Source organism: Trichogramma pretiosum, unplaced genomic scaffold (genome assembly GCF_000599845.2).
Source record: "Trichogramma pretiosum strain Unisexual culture from Peru unplaced genomic scaffold, Tpre_2.0 scaffold16, whole genome shotgun sequence".
Lineage (NCBI taxonomy): Eukaryota > Metazoa > Arthropoda > Insecta > Hymenoptera > Trichogrammatidae > Trichogramma > Trichogramma pretiosum.
The window spans coordinates 2,194,656-2,217,067 of NW_019641647.1; the positions used below are offsets into that span (position 1 = coordinate 2,194,656).

At 39.7% G+C, this 22,412-nt stretch overlaps 1 protein-coding gene and 1 long non-coding RNA gene across 2 annotated transcripts; one reads left to right on the top strand and one right to left on the bottom strand.

Moving 5' to 3' along the window:
* The first annotated feature begins 3,429 nt into the window (after window positions 1-3,429).
* LOC106659071 lies at window positions 3,430-4,771 on the top strand. The gene is made up of 2 exons (XR_001339549.2): window positions 3,430-4,340; window positions 4,426-4,771. It is a non-coding gene; the product is annotated as an uncharacterized LOC106659071 (long non-coding RNA).
* A 10,619-nt stretch (window positions 4,772-15,390) lies between these two features.
* Window positions 15,391-20,733, bottom strand: LOC106658644 (zinc finger protein 362-like). Its single transcript, XM_014380682.2, has 3 exons — window positions 20,125-20,733; window positions 17,599-18,322; window positions 15,391-17,513 (listed from the first exon to the last, which is right to left on the bottom strand). Exons 1-3 carry the CDS (start codon window positions 20,234-20,236, stop codon window positions 16,715-16,717), a joined length of 1,635 nt encoding a protein of 544 aa, XP_014236168.1. The 5' UTR covers window positions 20,237-20,733; the 3' UTR covers window positions 15,391-16,714.
* Window positions 20,734-22,412: the final 1,679 nt, after the last annotated feature.

Sequence of the window (22,412 nt, forward strand, 5' to 3'; positions counted from 1 at the left end):
GGTTTCGCGCAATTGCTTTCGTAATCATAATAACGACTTTTCGTCATGCAAAATTAAAATTAGTATCGAGTCAATGCGATTGGATTCTTTATCATTTTAATACATTTCTGCGCTCATTTGTAACTATTCATACGAATTTCGAACGAAAAACATGAAATTCTTCAAGTGCTTCATCCCGTTGCTAGGAATTTTTGCGCTGTCGCAGTTGACCGAAGCAAACGGCAAAGATTTTTGCAACATACGCAAACCATGTGGCCCCGGCTACGTTTGTACTTCTTCGGGATGTATTGGCGTAAACGACGTACAACCGTATGAAAATGCACAACCACCACCACCACTGCCAAATAGAAGTGAAAATAGGAACCAAGGGTTACTATTGTTTCTTTTTACAAACATAATGGAATATTTTGAAAGCAAAGAATATATCTTATCATAAACATCAAAGTATACTTTGCCATTTTTTTGAAAATATAATCTAAAAGTAATTATTTATGAATATACATTTGCACAAGATTCATTATCTTCAATTTTAATACTTTAACAAATGAGCAGAACCAACTTAGAGCCTATAAGAGCATGCTGAAGCAAACGAAATCAAACTTTTACAAGTACAATTGTTTTACGCGTACAAGGAAAAAATTACTCGATCATGAAGTTTTTGGTGTCAAACATTTTCTTCATTGCGGTTTTATTAGTGGTTGCTTTACATTTGAGCACATCTCAAATTTTAACGTGTAAAACTGTAAATTGTATTCGGGGTACGAAATGTGTTCAAAATCCAGGAGAAAAGCCGCATTGCGTTAAAGAATAAAGTGGGTGCGATCTATTTTACGCACAAACATTATTATTTAAATAAGTAATTCCTTTGTTTTCAGATGAAGTGCTGCTGTTACGCGAAATCCGTCGTGTAAAGTATTAAACTGGCAAATTATCTCAAAATAAGTATACATACGTCTCCAACTTCAACAAAGGTATCCGTAGTCTTCAACCAGCGCCTCACAAAACAATATAAGCGAGAAAGAGAATATGAAAAAGAATTAATAATTTTAGCAGCTAATTCCTGCTTGTAATTTATGTCATAATTGGTTGGATGTGTATGAATATCAATTCTAAATTTTCACAGATAAATAATTTATTAATATTTTTAAATGGTTATATTAATTGTATTTTTCGCGAAAAGTATTCGCTTGCTAAACAATCGAGCACTTGTACGAAGGGGGTACGGCTCAATAATATTCATGCACACAAGTACAAGAATGTCTGAGGGATGGCTGTAGCGTGACGCTATATTTCGAAATTCTCGACCCATCTTCATAAATCCATTTGCTAGAATTCCAGCAATATCGATTGCCAGCTCGCTTAGTTTGTGTTTTCCTCGGACGCGAGGGGCGCGGTGTGTATATATATAATATTATTTTCGTGTATTATAAATTTCAACTCGAGCGAGAGCCAATATCGAGCGTTTGAATCTATCCTTGTATATATATAGGAACTTGGCGCGCAAGTGGCAACCCTTGCCTTATTTACTTTCTCCCGCCGACGAGCGAAATTTTTCCCCTTCTTCACCATCATATCTAAGAGAAAGAGAAGAAATGTATCTTGGTCATTTTCTTTGTTCTCGGTCCTGATAATATATATCTACCGATTGAAGGACCATTTTTAAGATGAACTGGCGGTATACTGTTGCTGCCTCGAGGGCAGCTGATTGAAAACAGAGCGTCGAGATTCAGGCTCATTAAGACTGCTCCCGCTCAAGAGGGAATGAAAAGTGTTGATTATCAGGAGCAGCTATTACGATAGCAACTCGAGTGAACGAGAGTGTAATTAAGTCGAAGATTTTTAACGAGGTCTTAGACTCGGACAAGAGGTGAAAAAGCGCCTTGTGCTACAGGAGCCGCTGTCCACACGCGTAGATGGGCTCGTGGAATACATAACGCGGAATGTCGCAGGCGCGACTAGACGATGGAGAGGAGCATCTTGGTTCGCTCGTTACACCCGCGGCAAGGATGCGTAGATAGCTGTGTAAGCCTATCTTTTTCTCTCTCTCTCTCTTTCTATATATATATATACGCACGAGGTATAAGGAACTAGGCGCGGTGCGCCGCCGGCAGACAGTAGCTTGCGTGTCCCGAGTTGTTGCTATAGAAACACTAATTCTTCGCTCTGAGCCCAGCTCCTATATATACGTGCATGTATATGTATAGCTGCTGCCGTGAGCACAGCAGCAGCTTCTACCCCCGCGAAACGAACGAAAAAAAAGCGAGGGTAAAGAAACGCAGGGGGTGACGTTGAAATGAAAAAAAGCGGATCAATATTAACTCTTTTTTTCCTTTGCGCGCGTCCGCGTCCAGCGGCGGCGGCAGCAGCGCCAGCAGCTACATCGGCACTGGTATATAAAGCAGTAGCATGGCACAAGCTCCCTCGCCACGCACACACGCACACGCTCCTTATGTATTCCAACGCAGACGCGCGGCATGTATATGAGCTAGCAGCAGAATTGCTTCCTGCTCCTGTCTCTCAACTTTTACCCCCTCACGAACGATAGGGGTAAAGCGTCTCTGGGCACAGCATTTTTTTCCCCGAAGCCTTAACTCTGCGTAGCACTCGCACTTACTGCTGGGCGCACTACTACGCAGAGCAGCCTTTTTTCTCTCTATCCTTTCGCTCGTGCTCGATTTATATGCGTATATTTTACGACAATGCCAACCGATACTCGCTAGTCACCGCCGACGATTATTTCTTTTTTTTTAACACTGAGTAAGCGACGGATTTATAATCTCTTCTACGCATGAGGGTATTGTCGGAGCCATGCTTGTGTCCGTATCAAATCGAGCATCTTGTCCGTTGGCCGCTCACAAGTGGAGCCAAGACAGCTAGCTAACATCGTTGATTTACGCGAAAAAATTGTAAACAAAATTATTATAGACAATGAAAAAATCGATTCGTCCGATACAAGCTGCGCATGGCTGTCGCTTAACTTCCTTAAAGTTCTATACGATTCAGTTTACTCGAATCGCCTAAAAGCACGCAGACAAATAAAAGGGCAATTTGTATCGGACAACATTTTAAGCTAACTCAAATCACGAGTTTCTTTAGTGTGGAGTAAAAGAGGAAAGGAAAAATACCACGCTCAACATCGCAGCGCGTCCAAGCCGTGACGAAGTATTAAAGATTTGAAGCTTTGGACGCGGAAGAGTGCATGCAAGCAAGGAAAAAGCATGGAGCATTAGGCGCCGCGAATGCACCTGCCTCTATGCGTAGTTGCCGCTCTGCTTGATTGCTTGCTTGCTTGCTTGCTTATAAGTACGAGGATCATCTTGTTATATATTTGCGCGAAAAACGAGCGCTTCGTACATGTATATGGAGTTTTTTCCGCGTATAGCAACGAGTCGAGGACGTTGAATCAGGAGCGGCATGGCTAGGGCCGCAGGTGCCATAGACTTTTGGAACTTAACATTAATTGACATCGGGCCTTGGCACCTGCGCGCACTTTTGTAACGCTCTCCGCTAAACGCGCCGGGCTATATAATACGCGCGAGCCTCTATAATTCAGCACGCGCATAGGTACTGCCTTAAGTAGTACGTAATGACGAGCATCGATGCTCCTGTCGAGCTCTCGCGGCTACAGAGCCCTAATGTCTTCGTTGCGGCCGTTTAGAAGATACCCTCGGCTTATAGAGAAAATTGCTTCTCCTGCATGTACCCAAGTCCAACGCAGGCTGCTTTTCGCTCTTTCTTTTCTTTAAACTCGAAAAACGGCATGAACGTCTTGAAAATTGGCTAAATGTTTTTTACCACAAATACTTATCGCTTGCGCACTGCTCTCGAGTTATATTCCACAAATACAGATGCGTGAAATATTTGCCAGAGAATATACAATTCTTCACGCGCAGTACACAATGTCAAGCGAGAGAGAGAGAATTAAGATTGTTTGTTCCGCGAAAAGTTTTCTTTGAATCGCGCAAATGCTCTAATCCGTAAGATAGTGTAGTATCAGTCAATTCGATCAGAAAACAACTACACGTACGACGAATTTCCTCATTCGGAGTGCACGATAAAAAAGAGTCATTTTTCCTCGAGTAATCGCAGTTTTCATTACGAAGCCATCATTACGAAGTAAGGATGAAAATAGCAGTTTTTTTGCTACTGGTGGCATTGGCACTGATCTGGGAGCCCGCCGCTGCACAAGGTGCCTCTTCGTGCGCCACCGTACTCTGTAACGCTGCTACTACCTGTCAAAATGGCCAATGCTTACGCAATTGTTCCGGACTTCGGTGTCGAAGTGGTTATAGGTGCGTCGAGCGACCTTTGCCTGCCAGATGCGTCAAAAATTGACAAAAGTGAGTTGCATTAAATATTACATATTTGTGAAATCTAGCGAGTCTGTCGCAAAGAAGTAAGCCAGAATCATCGATTATTTTACAGACAAAATGACGGGGGCAGACTTTCACAAACTCTTCATGTTAGAACTTTGCCTAATTGAGTAATTAGTCTCGCAACTGGACAAACAACTCAATTCCTTGAAGCTGCTATACATAAATTTATATAAACTAGTAATAAACGATATTATATTAATGTGCCTCATGCTATCTTCGATGCATTTAGGTGACGATGGCGTAATATACACGTTCAAGGTTCAAACTGTATAATATGGGGATATGGGCCTTTGCCTACGACTTCTTTTCTGTATCCATTTAGAATGCCACTAGACAGATAACTGTGTTAATATTGTTCACAGGGTTATTAATGCAAAATAAATATGTAAAAGCAATGAAAGCAATCATTTTATCTTATAAATATCCTTCATCAAATCTGGATCTAGCTTATATGCATGTATTATAACGTGCGACAATTTTAAGGCATGTACTCTGTGCAATGCTGCATAACTCAAATTATTTCGTTCATTAGTTTTTTGCAGTAGAAAATCCACGAGGACGATTGGAAAGATAGCAGCTGAGGATTAATTCATGTACAGCTGTGCCAACAAATGCGCGCCTCATATGAGACTCTCCAGCAGGTCCTTATCGCTTAGCCACGGGTGCCGAGACTGATCATAAAGCGTGGATAGGCTTAGCTTCCTTTTTTATACTGCCGTCGATGCGTCTCTCTCTATTTTTCTCTCTCCTTTACATTTACAGTCGCATTTTTCTACGTGCTTGGGCACACATAGTCGAACCCCAGAAGATATAAACAGACGCAGAAAGAGAAAGAGATAAAGTCTATGTGCATGGATGTGTGAGTGCGAGCTTGAGTGTTGTGTGCCGCGTCTGAAGGTCAGAGCAGCGGGAAAGAAGCGACGCGTGCCCGCAACACCTGTCGTCACGTGCCTAGACAACAACGAGGCGCAATATGCAGCACTATATATATTACGTGTGTATGCGTTTACATGGCATCAGGCCCAGAAACAGACGATCCTGCCTTCTCTCTCTCTCTCTCTTTCTCTCTTTCTCTTCTCTCACGTTCGTTCGTCTTTTTTCTTATTCGCGTGCAAAATTTTTGGCCTCATTATGACCACAGCGCCGGCTGTAATGATTATTCTGCTCCTTTTATTGACTTCAAACAACTCCAGACTCGTGAATTGTTTTTTTTTTCCTTATCCAACCAAGGAGTTGAAGGTAGGTCGGGTTGTGTTCGAAGAGAAAAAAATACGTGTACAAAGCTTTTTTAATGCATAGTTGTTAGCTGACTGAACGCAAAGCATATAATCGTTCATCGCTGCATTCGTCATTCGGATAAAAGCTCGAGTTTTATTTATTTCATTCGATGAATTTGTAGAATGTTGCTGGTTCCAAATCTAGAAAATAACGCTTGAAGTTATTAGCTTACAGAGCTTACCGTTCAATTTTATGGATCGAATTTCATTCCTCTCTCCTTTTTTTTGATCTCGAGAAATCCGTGATGGTCGATTGACCATATGGTCCCCCGCGATAGAATGAATAAGAACTGGATACGCGCGAGCGAGTGATGATTAGAGGAAGCGTGTCGAGGCCATTGCGTTTCTGCACACATACAGCACACGCGAATAATATATATACAAACCATTCGTTCGTCTCTACTCTTTCGCTTCATTTCATATATGTTTTATATACCTGTGTGTATAATTATATACATATTATACATCACACATATATTGTAACGCAGAATGAAGCAGGGGGAAATAGTCTTACGCGCGTGCACATAGAAAGAGCGAAAAAAAAATGCGCGAACTATGCGCCTCGGGTGATATATCGCAGAGCGAGAGATTATACAGTTTCTTTTCATTCCTTTTCAAAGACTAGGTCACATACGAGAGCTAAGGCAACTCCACAGATGTCGCGCGCCTTATATACCTTGTACGTATATGCACTCCAGACAGATATTTATGTCTAAAATATCTCTCTATATGTAAAAAAATGAATATAAAATGAAATCAGAATTGGCACGCGCAGTTGCGTATACCACTTCTAACAAAACCGTTCAGGTAAATTATAAATTTTTCTGCCTTCATGAACTGCACAATCCCTAATTTCGCATCATAATTTCTTTCGACGAAAATAAGATCCGTAATATTCTCAATTAATTAAAGCTTAATTATGCATTTCCTATAATAATAGCTAAAAATATTTAGAGATGAATGCCGAAATTCCATGTCCCTTTTACATTAATACAGTACCATATAAAATTTACTTTTGTACATCTTACATTTTATCATCACTCGAACTTGAAACTTTAGAGATCAAGTTAAGTGTTTGGACCTCGTGGTGAGCTCATAATATGCGCCGCCCGCCACATGCACAAAAAATACACATTCTTAAAAATTAAATTGAAAGTTGCAGACGTATCATTACGAAAAAGCGAGGTCAATGTTGTTATACACATTATATGAAGAGTTGCGCATTTCGACAGAATAGTTGAGAAAACCGCCCCTTGACCAACATTATGCACGCGAGTCGAACCGCATCCTCGTTGACATATTCCGCATCAGCTCTGCATGCGTGTGTTCGCCCATTACACATTACAACAATAACATACCAAAAAAAACAAAAAACAAAAAACAGCAGAACGTAGCTTGTTGCGAAATACTTTTTCACTATATTAGATGCCTTGTAACTGTTTAGCTGTATGCATATTAAATACATGTATTCAAATGAAGCATCGTCTGTGTGTGTGACGCGCACACGTCGAAATTCATAAAAAAAATTTTTTTCTTGCGGAAACGGCCAATTTTCGACATATGGTTGCGCGAAGGCCAAAAATATGTATAACATAGCCTAAATGAGAGAAAGAGAGCGAATATTTGTGAACCCCTTTTACCTAAAACTGGATCTCAGTGAAGCTTTTTTCTAAACGAAGAGTCACGCGCGACCATAAGTGAGATAGAGAGATCTTGTCTGCACACTTTTTGGTTGCAAAAAATTGACACGCATTCGTGCACAATGACGCCGATGTGCCTAAATTTGCCAGTGTATAGGCGTTAAAACGCGAGTTCTATCATCATCTTTTATTTCCCATTTTTTGACTTTATTGACAAATTTTTAGCACATGCAACGTATAGTACTTCAAACAACTCACGCATATTAAAAGAGTTATAAAGTACAATTAGTTATAAGTAATTCAAAAATAATTTAACTTTATATAATTGAATGAATATAGAGAGAGAGAAAAATTATAAAAGTATGTATAAACAAAAAAATCATTTCATTAAATCTAAGATATGAAATAATGACCGTTTAGCGATATCAGCGTGAAGGAATCCAAAGGAGTCGAAACCAAAAAAATAAGAATTTCTTTTTTAATCTATTTTAAATATGAAATCGAACAAATGAAATTATTTTATTAAAATTTTTGAAATATTTCATCAAATCAGCGAAATGTTTAATTGATTTTACTATATGATGTGTATTATTCAAATTAATAGTTTGTTTCTGTTAAATATTTTGTAAATTTTAATAGAATATTTCATAGTAACAATGAAATTAAACAATTGATTGTCCACGAAGAAATAATTTCATCGAAACAATGAAGCCTTGGTTGATCGGGTCAAATATTTTTTTCAGTGTAATATAGAAATTTTAATTTTTTTTATTCTCTTTTCATTTACAATCTAGCCATTAGATTGTCATTTAGACGACAGGACCATTTAATTGATAAAAAATAACAATAGCCACAGTTGTTAAAAGATAATGATTATTAGTTGGATGCTGAAGTGACATTTCGATTTTATCATTTATTTATTGCATGAAATAATATATTTTTGCAAAGGATAATTAATTGATTAAGTAAACAAGATTTGTTATTACATTTGAATGTGAGGGTACGTTAGAGTAGAATTGAAGTGGTTGGTAGCGCCCATTGAGATCGTCAAGGCACGCGCTGTTTAATCCGATGGATAAAAAGAGGAGCTCTGCATAGGTAGGGCAGTATGGGTATAAGCGGCATCCACGCGCACGTGAGATGAAGTGATCGATATTGCAAGAGTGTTGGTGCAGCATACATACGTGGAGTGCGGCAAGACTAGCACATTTCTGGAAATATAGGAGCGATCTGTTGCATCTGCCAGCGCGGCGGGTCGAGACTCCAGAATACACACACACACATATATATATAATAGTGTTTTTGTGCCGTACCTATAACGTACCACCCCACCAGCAGCCACGTAAGTATACGACGACGCAGGCTGCAGCGTGTGTCAGTATGTCACGCGGCGCGAGTACAAACTACAGACGTCGCGCGCCACTGTCCTTTGCCTGCAAATACACACATATATTATACATACATGTATAACGGGGATAGGTGAAACGCACACGCGCTTTATTTGTTTCCAAAGTTGTGTACGTAAAGTTTACAGTTTTACAGCTCACCTGCGCCCCGCTACTTTTTTACGTGTAACACATACACCTTTGCACCAACCTAGTCCCAATTCACTCAGGATCTGTCGCTTTATATATAAGCAAGCACATTAAGGGTACTTGTTCGAGTTTCCGAGTCCTTTTCAACGTTTCCTCGTACTGTTTTTTTTTCTTCTGATATATATAGCGACGGGAGTATATCTCTCGACGTGTATTTGCTTCTGCACGAAATTTCATTGCCTTGTAAAGGTTTTTCATTCGAGAAATTTGACTCGAGGCTCGGCCACAGTTGAGCCTATGGTACGCGTGTGTGCCCGGGATTCGGGTGCAATCACATAGAAAAATAATGATCTTGACGCGTAAATTTGCTCGAGGCCATTTTTCAACGATTGAAAGATGATAATTGTAAAAAAGTCCAGTGAAATTTTTTTCAAAATTAAAAATCGTTAACGGATTGTAGCTTGTAGTTGTTGATGGCTGTCAATTAAAATGCAGTTATTCAATGTGTTCGACAATTTACTTCTCTATCCATGGCTTCAATCGTCACAGTTGAGATCAACAAATAATCGATCGGCTTCTCGTACACATGTGCACAATATAAACCTTCGATGTCTCTATCCCTGAAGTTTTATATCTAAAAATTGTGCTCACATCATAGAGATTGCATCGTGTGGGGGATTAATGAAAAATATATATATAAAAAAAAAACGTAAAAAAGTTAACCCCCGTCGGTTTGTGTCATACGTCCTTCAATTGCACGCAATCAACTATTTGTACTTTCCAAAAATCTGTTAACTTGAGCGCACCATTTTCTCAGGACAAAAGCGAAGCTTGTGTTTTCAGTCGATCCATCCCATACATAATTGTTCCAAGAGTTTTTGAACGAAAGATGGGGTTAACGGGTCTTGTCCCAAGGAATAGAGTGACAACTTTTTTTGATTTATTGAATAATTTGGATCAATTTCCAGGATATGCTATGCTATTTTGGTAATATGATAGATATAATATGCTTCATTGATTATAGATTATCGTCAGCTTTCTATGGCTAATTGAGAACTATGGATAAATTTAAAAGACTACAATGACTTTAAAGAGATAATGAAAAAGCATTGTTTAAACGTTTAAACAGTCACTTTAATAATAAAAATAGTTTGACAAATAACCAGTCATGTTGATCCGTTGTCAAATTTTTTCGGCAACGGAACAATATACAAACGGCCGAAATACTTTTCGAATTGATAGTATAGTATTTTACATTGGCCCTCGGTTTTTTACTCTATAAGCGTCGCTCGTTTCTTCATACATAAAATCTCTATGCACTCGAAATATTTGCAACTATAATTTCTTCGATCTACCCCAGCAATTGGCGCTTTACAAACCATAAATTGTATTATGTTTTTTAATTTTTTTTTATATCAAAATATTTTTCATGAAAAATTTCAAATGTACAAATTTCGTACAGAAAATTTCGGAGTACAACTTTTTCCGCCACAATCAAAATAGTCCCTGTGTTTTTTACAATTTTTTCGCATATTGATACACACTCTATTGTACGTACTCATTAAAAACGATCGGTTTTATTAATGAAGTTGTTCACTCCTGTGTGAAATGTTGATTCTGATTGCCTACTGCTATTTTTATCTATTGCTCGTTATAATTCGATTTTATAAATTCAAATATTTTTTAATGCCTTTAAGCAAAAATCAGTCTTGTGATCAAGATAATATTTTACAGTATCATATGTGTTCTTAATTTTTTTATACGTAGGAAATCGTTATAATAAACTACAATCATTAGTTTTATTTAGTGGTATACACATATTTTTGTCGCCGGAAAATTGATTCCCCTTCATTGTTTTAGTTATGGAACATAATATCAGTTTATGGCTAGATATTTCAATAATATTGTCTATTATGTATCAGATCACGTAGTCGTACTAGTAAAATAATTTTTCGTCAACCAGCTTCATTCTTTGAGTAATTATTTTTGCGAGATACACGAGTAAAAAATATGCCACCGAAACAGGCGATGCACCGACATCTAATTTTACTTATACATATACATATTTTCATTAATTTTATATATTTTTTCCAATTGTTCGTCACATGTATTACTACATGTATGCATACACTAGCATAGTAAAGGAAAAAATTTAGGCCTAAAAGCGAGTTTAAAGAATCACAAACATTTTGTATGTAAATAATAATATATAAAAACTTGCAGTTGAAAGAAATAATGATTTTTGACGGCGTTGGTTGTCGACACGCGAGGTCTTATGAGTTAGTATTAGCCAACTTGCAAATTTGACATTAACCTTTATTAAAAATTCATATTTACTTCTTTTTTAAAGATAATCTGGAATTTCGTTCATTCTTCGTCTTTACGTCAGTTTTTTGATCACACAATTATAAATGATCGTTAATCATACAATTATAAACTGTTATTATCTTTGGTATCGCCCATATACATAAATTAGTCCTAGGATTCACATTCATTTATTATTAGTAAATATCGTAGGTAAGGTCTGAATTTGTACCGTATGTCACAGAACGCGCTAAGTACACGATCTAGCAAGCTCAATGCAGCTGCAGATCCCCTTGTCTCAATACTGGTTCTTTTGATTTTTTCATCAAATCTTTACATATTTAGGACAATTTTTCTTTCTACTCATTTTGAAATGGTATTGAATATATCTGTCAAAACGGCTCGAAATCTCTTGTTTAATTTTTCATCAAGCTGATTTAGTAAGTCGTTTTGGTCAGATTTTTAAAAAAATACTTCGTTAAGTATCGACATTTTCTCTCATAGACGTTTACACTATTGATACTTCTTTTTTTATTCATCGTAAAAATAGTTATTTCGCAATTTATACATCGACACTTAGTAAACCATAGTTCATCGATTTATCAAGTATAGTTTTACATTTCACCGTATATCATAAAAATAAGAGCTATAATATTAAGTAAGATTAATGTTCTTGTACGTACGTTCGTGTTGACGTGATTACATACCAAATGTGACTCCTGTTTTTTTATAATACATTATACAAATGTGCCATATATATTACCTTTAATGAATAATTTTACAAAGATTATACATATTATGATAAATGCAACAAATGTTATTACAATACTTTGTTAAAAATTTATTGCAACATTGTATATTATTAATTATAGTATGTTTAAAGTGCAAACTGCCTCAAATTCTTCACTTATTAATGACGATACTTATTTATTAGGATTCAATTATGTTTCACGAGATGGCAGGAAAAGTATATTTATAGAGTAATTTTTAATTTTTAGTTTTGTTTGTTCATAGTTAACAATCAATTATTCATATGCTTCAATATATTTTTTTTTGTTTTTTTTTCATAAAAGCGAATAAACGAAAACATGCATATCGCTTCTCTTAGCAGTTGTAAAACAATGGCAGGAACACAAACCGATCGTAGCAAGTTTTTTATTCGATACTTTTTTTATTGCACCTTAGATTACATCGTAAATAACAATTTTTTAATCGAATTTTAAAATAAAAACTGCTTGTTAATTGGATTTTTTTTTCTTTAAATCAAATCCACCAGAGTACGAGTAAGCACGAGAAACTGTCCATGAACTTGCCAAATTAATTATCACTTGAATTGTAATATAGAGTTGAGCAAGATATGCATCAAAGCGACTATCCAGCATGGAACATAATCATTTAAAAGTGGAATAGTTTAATTTTGATATCGATGCTTTTTCTCGCTCTCGTTGATTTTATTTCTTTAATAATTATTTTTTTTTTGTGTTTAGGAGTCAGTAGGCTATTGAGGTTTTTGTGATTTTATCTTTAATTAAAAAAATTAAACTCATGATCGACCATCTGTGGATTATTGATCAAAAAGTATAATTTTGAAGCGCACTGACTCCTTATAATATGTACATAATATCTTCATCGTTATTATGAGCGGGATTGTATTTTGGTCGGAGTGGCATGCCTTTTTTATCGGATCGAGCTTGCCAGCCTCTTTTCTTGCTGACACCCTCTGGGAATAAATAATAAGCTATTGGCAGAGTCGTGTAAAGTTTCTTTGTAAACCCCAAAGAAAAAAAGAAACAAAATGGAAAAAGATAGAAAAAAGTAAAAAATCATCATCTCTAGAAAAAAAACTATAGAGGTCATGAAGCAATTATCAGACTAATATTGACAATTGTTTGTTTGCTTGATTATGCAGGAAGGAATGGAATAAACTCAAAGGCGTGAAATTCTTTTTAATATCTGCGGTGTAGATCGTTAAAGGTTATCTCTAAACTGTTTATGTAAATCAGCCGAAAAATGCCTATGTTGGCTGTTTGACCTATTATGTGATAAGTAGGTATCTCGGAGCGATTACGCTAGAGTGGCTAACGAGTTGAAAGAAAAATATGTACATGAAAAAATCAAAACAAGGACAATGAAAAGTGTGGTGTACAAGAGTGGTTCAATGAACCTTGGAAACGAGGATCGCGCACAGTACAGTCAAAGGCGTTCGATCGAGCCCGCGTCGACGTATAAAATCTTTGTTTACGCGAGCACGTGTGTGGGCCTATCTCGTCGCTATTTCGATGGGCTCGCTCGCTCGACGCTGCAGAGTACACGGCGCATAGCCAAAGTAAACGCTATAATCTCGATCCTTTTGAAAAACATCGATATGTGTATCCACGAGCTTGGGCATTATAGCTTCTTCAAGATTTTTTAATGGACTTTCGAGAGATGTATCGAGCCAGCAAAGAAAAAAAGGTGAATGAATCGCGCTCGCGCGCCCATCGATCGGCTGTACATGCCTACTTATATGTACGCACGTTACGTACATACATACAGCATTGCAGCGCTGCACGCCGGATAAACACGAACCATGGGGCACGCAGCGCGGAACAAACGAGCCGCGAGCTATATACCTTTTTCATTCTTCGCTTTCGACAGACCGAGAGACAGAGAGAAAAGAGAAAAAACATTTTTTTCGACGTTTATACACTACTTTATACATTTTGCGAGCTGCGCTCAGATATGGATTACACGCGCGCGCGCGTATATGTATATAGAAAATCGTACAGAGAAATCCGAGTGGAGGCGAGACGCAATCTTAATCGAAATCGATGAGCCATGTGACAGCTATGATGTCACAGTGGCTAAGCATGAAAAAAATACGACTATAAACGTGAAAGTGAAATGAAAATAGCCTATGCATACGCCTTCTTTGCGACTCATCTGTTAATTGGAGCTAGTTATTTATCGTTCTTATCAAAAACTATTTCAAAAGAATTGCTTCTTCTCGCATTATAATTCCTTTTTTTCGAGCTCATGGCGATTCATAATTTCTCGAATAATATTGTAGAGGATCGGTACACGAATCAAAACTATTCACAGATGTATTCGAACTATAGCAGGTTAAATGTCGATGCTGCTGTGTAGGCGTACAGGAAAGAAGAAAATACAGAGATAAATAATTGACGCGGTCACAAGAGAATTTGGGAAAGGTACGTTGTACACACACATACATGCATGGAAGATGCTGAGGCGCCGATTCTTACGATTTCTTACGGTACGTCTCACATGTTGGGCCATTGTGCGCGCAATTGTGCGGATTCCGATGCGTGCGTGCCCAGTTCGGCCATTCAAAAATCTCCCTCGCAAACACGCGAGCCCGCAACATACCCACACACGAATTTTCTCGTCGTGAACTCTTGTGTTATGCATGTGCAGGCTTCAGGAAACGCGTAATTATATTCGAGCCGAAGAAAAGATGGAAGAAAAAATCCTGAAACTCGAGATCTAGCGGTACGCGTACTCGCTCGCAGTCGTGTGAGATTTTTCAAAAAAGAGGTGAATTTGTCGAGGGCGGTATTGCGGTTGTTTTTCGTTCTGTGGTTTCACCGTTACACCGATGTACCGTGAAAATTTGACTGGATAATTTCTTGTGCTTGTTCAGTGTACAATGAGTATTACTCACATGCAAGAATTTTCTCGACTCAAAAATTAATAAATTCGAGAAAAGAAATGGTAATATGGAAAATGATAGTAATTCAATCCTAGAAAAGGTTCAAGTGGTCAGGAGTGTATTGCGTAAGCGTTACGGGAAATGAATTGAGTTGCATTTTTAAGTTTTGTTTTCAATATTTCACAGGCCTATTCACTATATATTACTTAAAAATTCTGTACAATACGAATCCTGCTTATTCTTTGATTGATTTACCTTTCATCTTTCACGCTCGCATTCGATGGGATTCTAATACTGATATCACCCAGCGAAGTTCAGTATTAAAATTCTGATCAGATATTCGGAAAATTAAATTGGATTAGAGTCAAAAGAGAAACGAACTCGTGGGTGTGAATAATTACATTAATTAAGAGATTAGTAATTCACACTAATTTTTGATTCGCAAAACACGGATGACTTGTTATGAAAGTTCGGTCAATGTGTGAAAAAGGACACATCCAGGAAATCTTGATTATAATTTTTATCGCTCTCGAAAGAAAAAGGAAATAAGGAATAAAATATAAGGAAAATCATAATATATAAAATAAACAAAAACAAATCATAATATTTATAAACAAATCGAAGTGTATTTTTGACTCGTTTGAAATTGTAACAAAAATATGCATCCACCTTTCCATCACAAGAAATTTGGTATATAGATTTTGATTATTTATCCTATTATTGTTATTTTCTTTTGAAATTAATAAGACTATAATTATCCAAATTACACGCAGATTCAACGTCTAATTTTGGTTAACGTTCATAATGATAAAAATCACAGAAACCGGAAATTAGTGCTTAATCGATTTCATTGCGTTTGGTTAATTGAATTTAAAAAATCATACAAATATTTGGCGATATGAAATAGATGAATTGGCATGATTAACAAAATTCTTAGTTTTAAATGGTAAAAAACAATAGGCCTTATCGAGCTAAAAAAATATTTATGCTACATATTTACAAATACTCTGTCCGTCGAAAAAAATGTACTGTGGAAGGATGACGTGAAATATTAATTGCCATGCAGTTCGCACTGTAATATTCATAATAAAGATCATTGTTTAATGACAAATCATAGTCATTTGAGCTGCATAGGCAACGTTTCTGTATCGCTTACTACCAGCAATGAATTCAAATGCTAATTTAATTGCATATAATTGTATTATTTACAAATATAAAAAGAAAATTATGCAAGTAATGTAAATAGTACATTACATGTAATTTTTAATCTATTATATACAAATGGAATGGACACAAAACAAAACAAAACAAATGTAAATAATAATTAACAAAAAAAGCACAGTTCGCAAACGGACAGAGGGCGACAGGCAAGTATTGCAAGAGGCCAAGGCGTTGATTCGATCCGTAGCTTTCAACTGTCAGAGGAACTTGTATACCAGTCAACATTCACGCATACTATTCTCAGTTTCACTGTTTACGAATGTGTATTCGTCATTGAAAAAATATGGCTTCTGTTATCAATAATATTTTCTCTCCCTTTCTTCTTTACAATAGCACAACTATATCCGTTAATATAATTTCATAGTTAATAATTTAAATGTCTCTTTAATATCTATAATACAAAAAGGATTGCCGGAACTTTTATTATCAGCACTGCACCGCTCATCAATATATTAAATTTCAATATAAAGACGCGCGACGCGGACAATAAACTTATTCTCGTGCATGGCTAATCGTTAAAAGTAATAAACCCGAGCAATCTGTCGGGCTCGAAAAATGGCACGCACTTACTTTATCTACACACCGGTTCATTTTCACCTATATTAATAAATATATATAATTTTTTTACACGCGGGAGTACCAGCTAATGTTATGTACAAAGATATTATTATTTGAAAAAAAAAAACTACTATTCGCAAATGGCCGCTTTTCACCTGGCAGACAGGTCGGTCATATTCTCCATCTTTACATCCTCGTCTCGTTGAACGAAGGAAAACGGCGACGACGAGCTAGCGCGAGAATCGGGCCTTATCGAAGTCTCATCGCTGCTTCGACCAGTGCCGCGAATCGATAGGTCCTCGGGCTCGGTCTGCATGGGGGTCTGGAAAGCCAAGTTAACGGGTGCTGCCGAGGTCAGATTCACGCTCGCAGTCGAGAAAGGCACGTCTTGCATCATCGAGGAGGCCAGCTGCTTAGGTCGAAGGTACGTAGCCGGCGGCTGATGGTGGCCTTGCGTCAGCGGCGGCTTCTCCTGGAGCATCGCCTCGTCGTCGAGATCCAGGCTGCAAGGCGACAAGGAGCCGACGCGCGACAGGCGTCCGCTGCAGGCCGAACCGCTGCTGCTGCTGCTGGCGCTGCTCGCGGAGAAGGCTGCCAAGGGCGGGCTCACGGCGGCGGCTACTCGGGAGCCGGGGGCGGCTCTGGCGCTCGCGAGGGCTTTGCACTTGTGCACGTCCAGGTGGTGCTTGCGACGGAAGTTGGTCTCGCAGTGATCGCACTTGAAGGGCTTCTCGTCCTTGTGTATGAGCATGTGCGACTTGAGCTGGTTGCTGTCGGAGAACTTGGCCTTGCAAAGCTCGCAGGCGTAGGGTCGCTCGCCCGTGTGTACGCGCAAGTGTCGCCGGAGATTGGCCACTTGCACGAATTGCCGATCGCAATGGGTGCAGTGATACGGCTTCTCGCCCGTGTGCAAGCGCATGTGCGTCTTCAAATGATGGTCGCGGGTGAATCTGCAAGGAGAAAGCGGGAAAAACTATTAGTTTCGAGCGAGTCGCGCGAGTCGAGCGAAGAGAAAAGTTGGCGGCGTTGGCGCACCTTTTGTGACACTCGAGGCACTCGAAGGGCTTCTCGCCGGTGTGCGTTCGCTCGTGATTTTGCAGGACGTGCTTGTAGCCGAAGCTCCGGAAGCAAACTTGGCAAGTGAAATTTCGGTCCTTGCCCGGTGCTTTGATCTCCGCAACGGCAACTTCGGTGCCGTTCGCCGCGGCGACTTCGACTTTCGCCACCTTGGCCGCTCGCTTTTTCGGCTTGACTTTTCTTAATTTATCGGCGCAGCTGCTGCTGACTACTTCGTTGTTATTGTTAATGTTGCTGTTGTTGTTGTTGTTGTTGTTGTTGTTGTTACTGATGCTGTTGTCATTGTTATTGATGTTGCTGTTGTTGTTGTTGTTATGGATGGCTAGAGCACTGCTGGCAGAAGCGCTGCTGAGCGCCGGTGAAACGGGGCTCGTGGGCTGCTGCATAGGCACGGGTGGCGAGGGCATCGCCGCCGGAATCGTTAAAGCAGCGATAGCCTGATGGTATCGCTGGTACTGCTGGAACAGGAGCGGATTGCCCAGAGCGGCGTTGAGGTTCGGTATGCTCATTAGAGTTTGATTGAAGTAGTGCTGGGAAAGCATCTGGTTGGCTAGGCTGGCGAAGTTTGGATCGTTGAACAAGTTGGCCGTCGTAGCCAGCTCGGGTTTGAGCGGTGGCGAATTGGGCGCTGGCATGCCTCGCTCCAACGACTCCTGCTGTATGCCGCTCATACCAGACAAATCTGAGGGCAAAAAAAGGACAGACGTTATTTTTTACACGGCTTATTTTAAATTGGATATTTGAATTTGTTTGTTACATCGAGGCGAGTGTGTGGTAATACGCGTGTCATGTGTAATACAAGATCGGATGCGAGCGAATAAAATACGGATTAACGAATCGATCGATATGCAAATTACTGGCCAGACGCCCGGTACGCAGCCGGAAGCTGAATGTCCGGTTTTTGTGAGGCGGGAGCATTGCGCAAGTTTCGACCTTGCCACCAATCTGTGCCTCTCGGAAATATAACCGAATATGGAAAGAAGAAGTATGTTCGACTGGACCTCTGCTCGAGAGAAATCAGACTTGACTCGGAAAAACTATCAAAGCTTTCCCTTCGCTTCGTACTAAATGCAAGAGAGTTGCACACGTGAGCTTTTATCTAACTCCTCCTGCTACTCTTTCTCTCTCTCTCGCTCGTTCGACTCTACTTTTCCTCCTCCTCCTCCTCCTCCTCCTCCTCCTCTTGTTACCCGGAGCAATTCCATTCACGAGTACAAGATTTCATTCATTTGTGATGTTGCACACCCACGCGAATTCACGAAGGTCGCCAAGTTTCTTGCTCACTTTTACTCTCAGCTTGTTTATTGTTTCCGTTATTTTTGACATTTGAGCGCGTTAATGTAGTGGGTGCGTCCGAAATAAACGAAAAAAAAAAGAAACAAGCAAATATATTTTAGCGCTTGCATCAGGATTTATTTTATTAGCCTACGTCGTTGCCGGGAATTTTGAAAGGAGTAGCGCAATTATCATAAGCGATTTCACGTACGCCACTGTTTACATGTACTAGAGCGCAGATCGAATAAGAGAGAGAAAGATAGGAAAGGAAAGTACAAGAGCGTTTCCTGGGCAACACGCCGAGCTTTGCCTCCCTCGCTTATGTTCCCTTAACGTTGTGTGCGTTCGAAGACGACGACGAAGCTCTCGCGGACGAGCACAGCCCTAATTGGTTGCCCGCGCGCACTTCCCCTTTGGCCTTATAATTCCCATTTTCTACAACCCCTTCTCACGAAGTCAAGCGTCTTTGCGCGAACGGCGCCCTTATCGACTTTTTTCCTCGTTCGCTTCGTCCGAAAAATGAACTTTTTCTTACTAAGCGTGTAGGATGTTCTGCGCAATTGGACTTTCGAGCGCGCGAAAGCCTCCAAACAGAAGGAATAAAAATTGAAGAAATGAAACGTTGCTTCAGTCCTCAACGTACGAATTCTGCAAACTGAGATTTTTTTTCTTGTTTTTTCATTGGGGAAACGACGTAATGAAAAAAAAAAAAAAAAAAACTAAAAAAATGATCATAGGGCGGCTCGTTGAGGCACGCGCGCTCTCTTGTAAATCGCAATACATGATCGTCGTTGTATAATGTATACGTATACCGACTCCGACGGGGTGTACGAAAAAAAATCGACCAAACGACCCTCGCTGCGCGACTTTTTTGCCTTTTTTCAATGCTACTCTCTTTCTCTTTTTTCGATGCTATATTTCTTGCTTGCATACGACATGCGATAGGAATCGATAATCGTTTCTCCGACGGACTCGAGATTTTATTTGTAAACCTTCTATATAAATGAACAGCTTTAGAGATGAATATACATGTCAAGCACGGTCGTTTCGCATAAACACCTTTACGTCATTGGCTCGATAATTTTGAACTTTTTATGTTTGTTTACATGTATGACAATCAGTTAAATAATGTAAATTTACAAGTGGGTAAGAAAAAGCTCGCTGAAAAGCTCAATCGAGTCGATTAAACGATGAGATAATTTTACTCACTCTTAAAGGCCAGGGATTTCTGAATAAACTCCTCGATGGCCAGTTTCCTGTGGTATGATTCGTCCAACGAAACGTGAGCGTTAGTTTTGGCAACGCACTCCATGAGAGTCATCGATCACAGGAAGAGAAAAGTAGTTAACTCGCTCGATAAGCCGATGCAGTAGTTAGCTCGCATGTGAGATAAGCAGCGATCAACTTTGAAGCGTCGTGCTGTGTTGTTGTCACACTTGGTCGTTCTGGCTCACACTACTGCGAGATTCGTGAAAATCAATCGAATCTTGGGCGAAAATAAATTGTTCGCAAGCGAAAAACGGGCACACTTTTTTCGACACAAATTTTTCATACACAAAAAGCACAGGGGTGTAAAATTACGGTCGGCTTGGGTTGATAAAAGAAATATGCATAACCAAGGAGACACACGTGGACCACGGCGCAAAGTAAAAATGAAATAATGGAAAAAATAAAACACTGCTGCAGTATGTGTCCGCTAATTCATGAGTGCACGAAAAAGCAAAACGACGCAAAACAAAAAAAATCTCGTACCAAGTCTTAGAGGCTCTGGCTCGCGATGTTAACTCGGGTGGTTCAAGCCCGAAACTGAAGTCACTGGGGCCGATTCTCCGACTACTAAAGCTCCATTTCCCACTCTAAAAATTCGCTCCATCCCCTCTCCCGTGCGTAGGCTTCTTTGGGCTACGCTCTGGGCTATGGTGTGCGTGCGCGCCTAAAGAAAACGACGATTCCGCGTGCGCGTGTGCGCACCACCAGTACACGCAAGGCAATACAAGTACGAGCTACACACGTGCATGCTGGGGCTACATCAGTAAGCAGTGCCGCCTGCCATTCACTGCTCCCGCTCACGAGCCCTCCGCGCAAGCTCTATACATCGCGAAAGCCAGACTCGATCGCGGTGGGGACGGGGTACGTTTCGAGACTAATAGCAATGAGCCCCACTACTCGTGCTTGGCTCACCTCGAGCCGCTTGGAAGGGCTTCGACTCGTAATACACACGTTACGCTCTGACCTCGCATAAAATAATGATATGCGCGCGACGAGCACAACGCTATCGAAAAGTGTCGCTCTCTGGCACGCACCCACGCACAACACACACACACACACACATGCGTGTCTCGACCGACAAAAGACCCGCGTCGGGTTAAAACTGTGGGCGTTGCAGTTTCCCGTTTCAAAAAAAAAAAAGAAGAATTTCCAGCAAATCAATACTAGTCGTGCGACTATTATTAAATTGTAAGCTTATCTTGATAATTACATACTTAACTTGGACTTCCTTTCGGCTTACTTACATAACAATGGTAATTACCTTGAAAAAGTGACAAAAATTAAGAATCTGAAGCACGAGGTATGAAGAGACGAGTATTGGGTTCTTCAAGTTCACATGTTGTTGGAGATGGACAATTGGTCGCTGCACGGGGGGGCGTCGACAAGATATATGGCTCGTTGCATATACGAGACTGGTCGAATACAACGAGATGGGTTAACCGTAAGCGGATCCGAAAGTATCCGTCCTATTTCAATCGATCCGAGAGTCATTTGAGCTGGACAACGCGACCCAAAGGATATTACGCGTATGTGTATAGTTATGTAAGTCAGCGTGTGTCGGACGCGTGAGTTACGATCTCGATAGGGTTTGATTAAAATAATTGTAAGGCCAGCGATGCGCGGCACTCGACGCCCTGCGAACGCATAACTTTTTTATTTTGGGCCTCGATCGGGGACGCTCGCGCGTCCTACCCATCCCATCATTAAGCGCATGACAAATGCCCCGTGCTCTGACGTGTATATCGCGCCTATATATGCTTTATGCGCTGCACACGATACGCCAACGGTAAGCAGTTATTATCGGCAACTACCTAATCGTACGCCACCGTAAAAGTGCGGTCGTTCGCCAAGAACTCGAATATAAACTTATTTTCGAGAAATCACGGCTAATACCGAGAACTATTAATTAATAATATACTCGTTAGAAGCGATAGCACAGCTCTTTGCGTTGCAGATACACGCGGCGCAGGCCACATCACGTGCAACCTTTTTCTCTATCGCTAAACTTGTCAATTTCAACTTCATACTCGTATATAAACTACATAATAATATATTATAGCTCTATATGTTTCCTTCTAACTGAGCCCGAGCTCGAAAATTCGTATAAATGAATTGTACATTAGTTTTCGATAAATGTGTAAAGTAAGCCGTATATAGCTCATCGACGCCAATATATCCATGTGTACATAAAGCGACGGCAAGTATACCTGATGTACAATAGTGCGATG

What these genes read in the sequence shown, in the direction of transcription:
- LOC106658644 (XM_014380682.2), bottom strand. Translation starts at nt 20,236, where the DNA reads ATGACTCTCATGGAGTGCGTTGCCAAAACTAACGCTCACGTTTCGTTG. An exon ending in GAAATCCCTGGCCTTTAAGA is followed by an intron (nt 18,323 to 20,124) that starts GTGAGTAAAATT and finishes TTTTGCCCTCAG; the next exon opens with ATTTGTCTGGTATGAGCGGC. An exon ending in TGCCTCGAGTGTCACAAAAG is followed by an intron (nt 17,514 to 17,598) that starts GTGCGCCAACGC and finishes TTCTCCTTGCAG; the next exon opens with ATTCACCCGCGACCATCATT.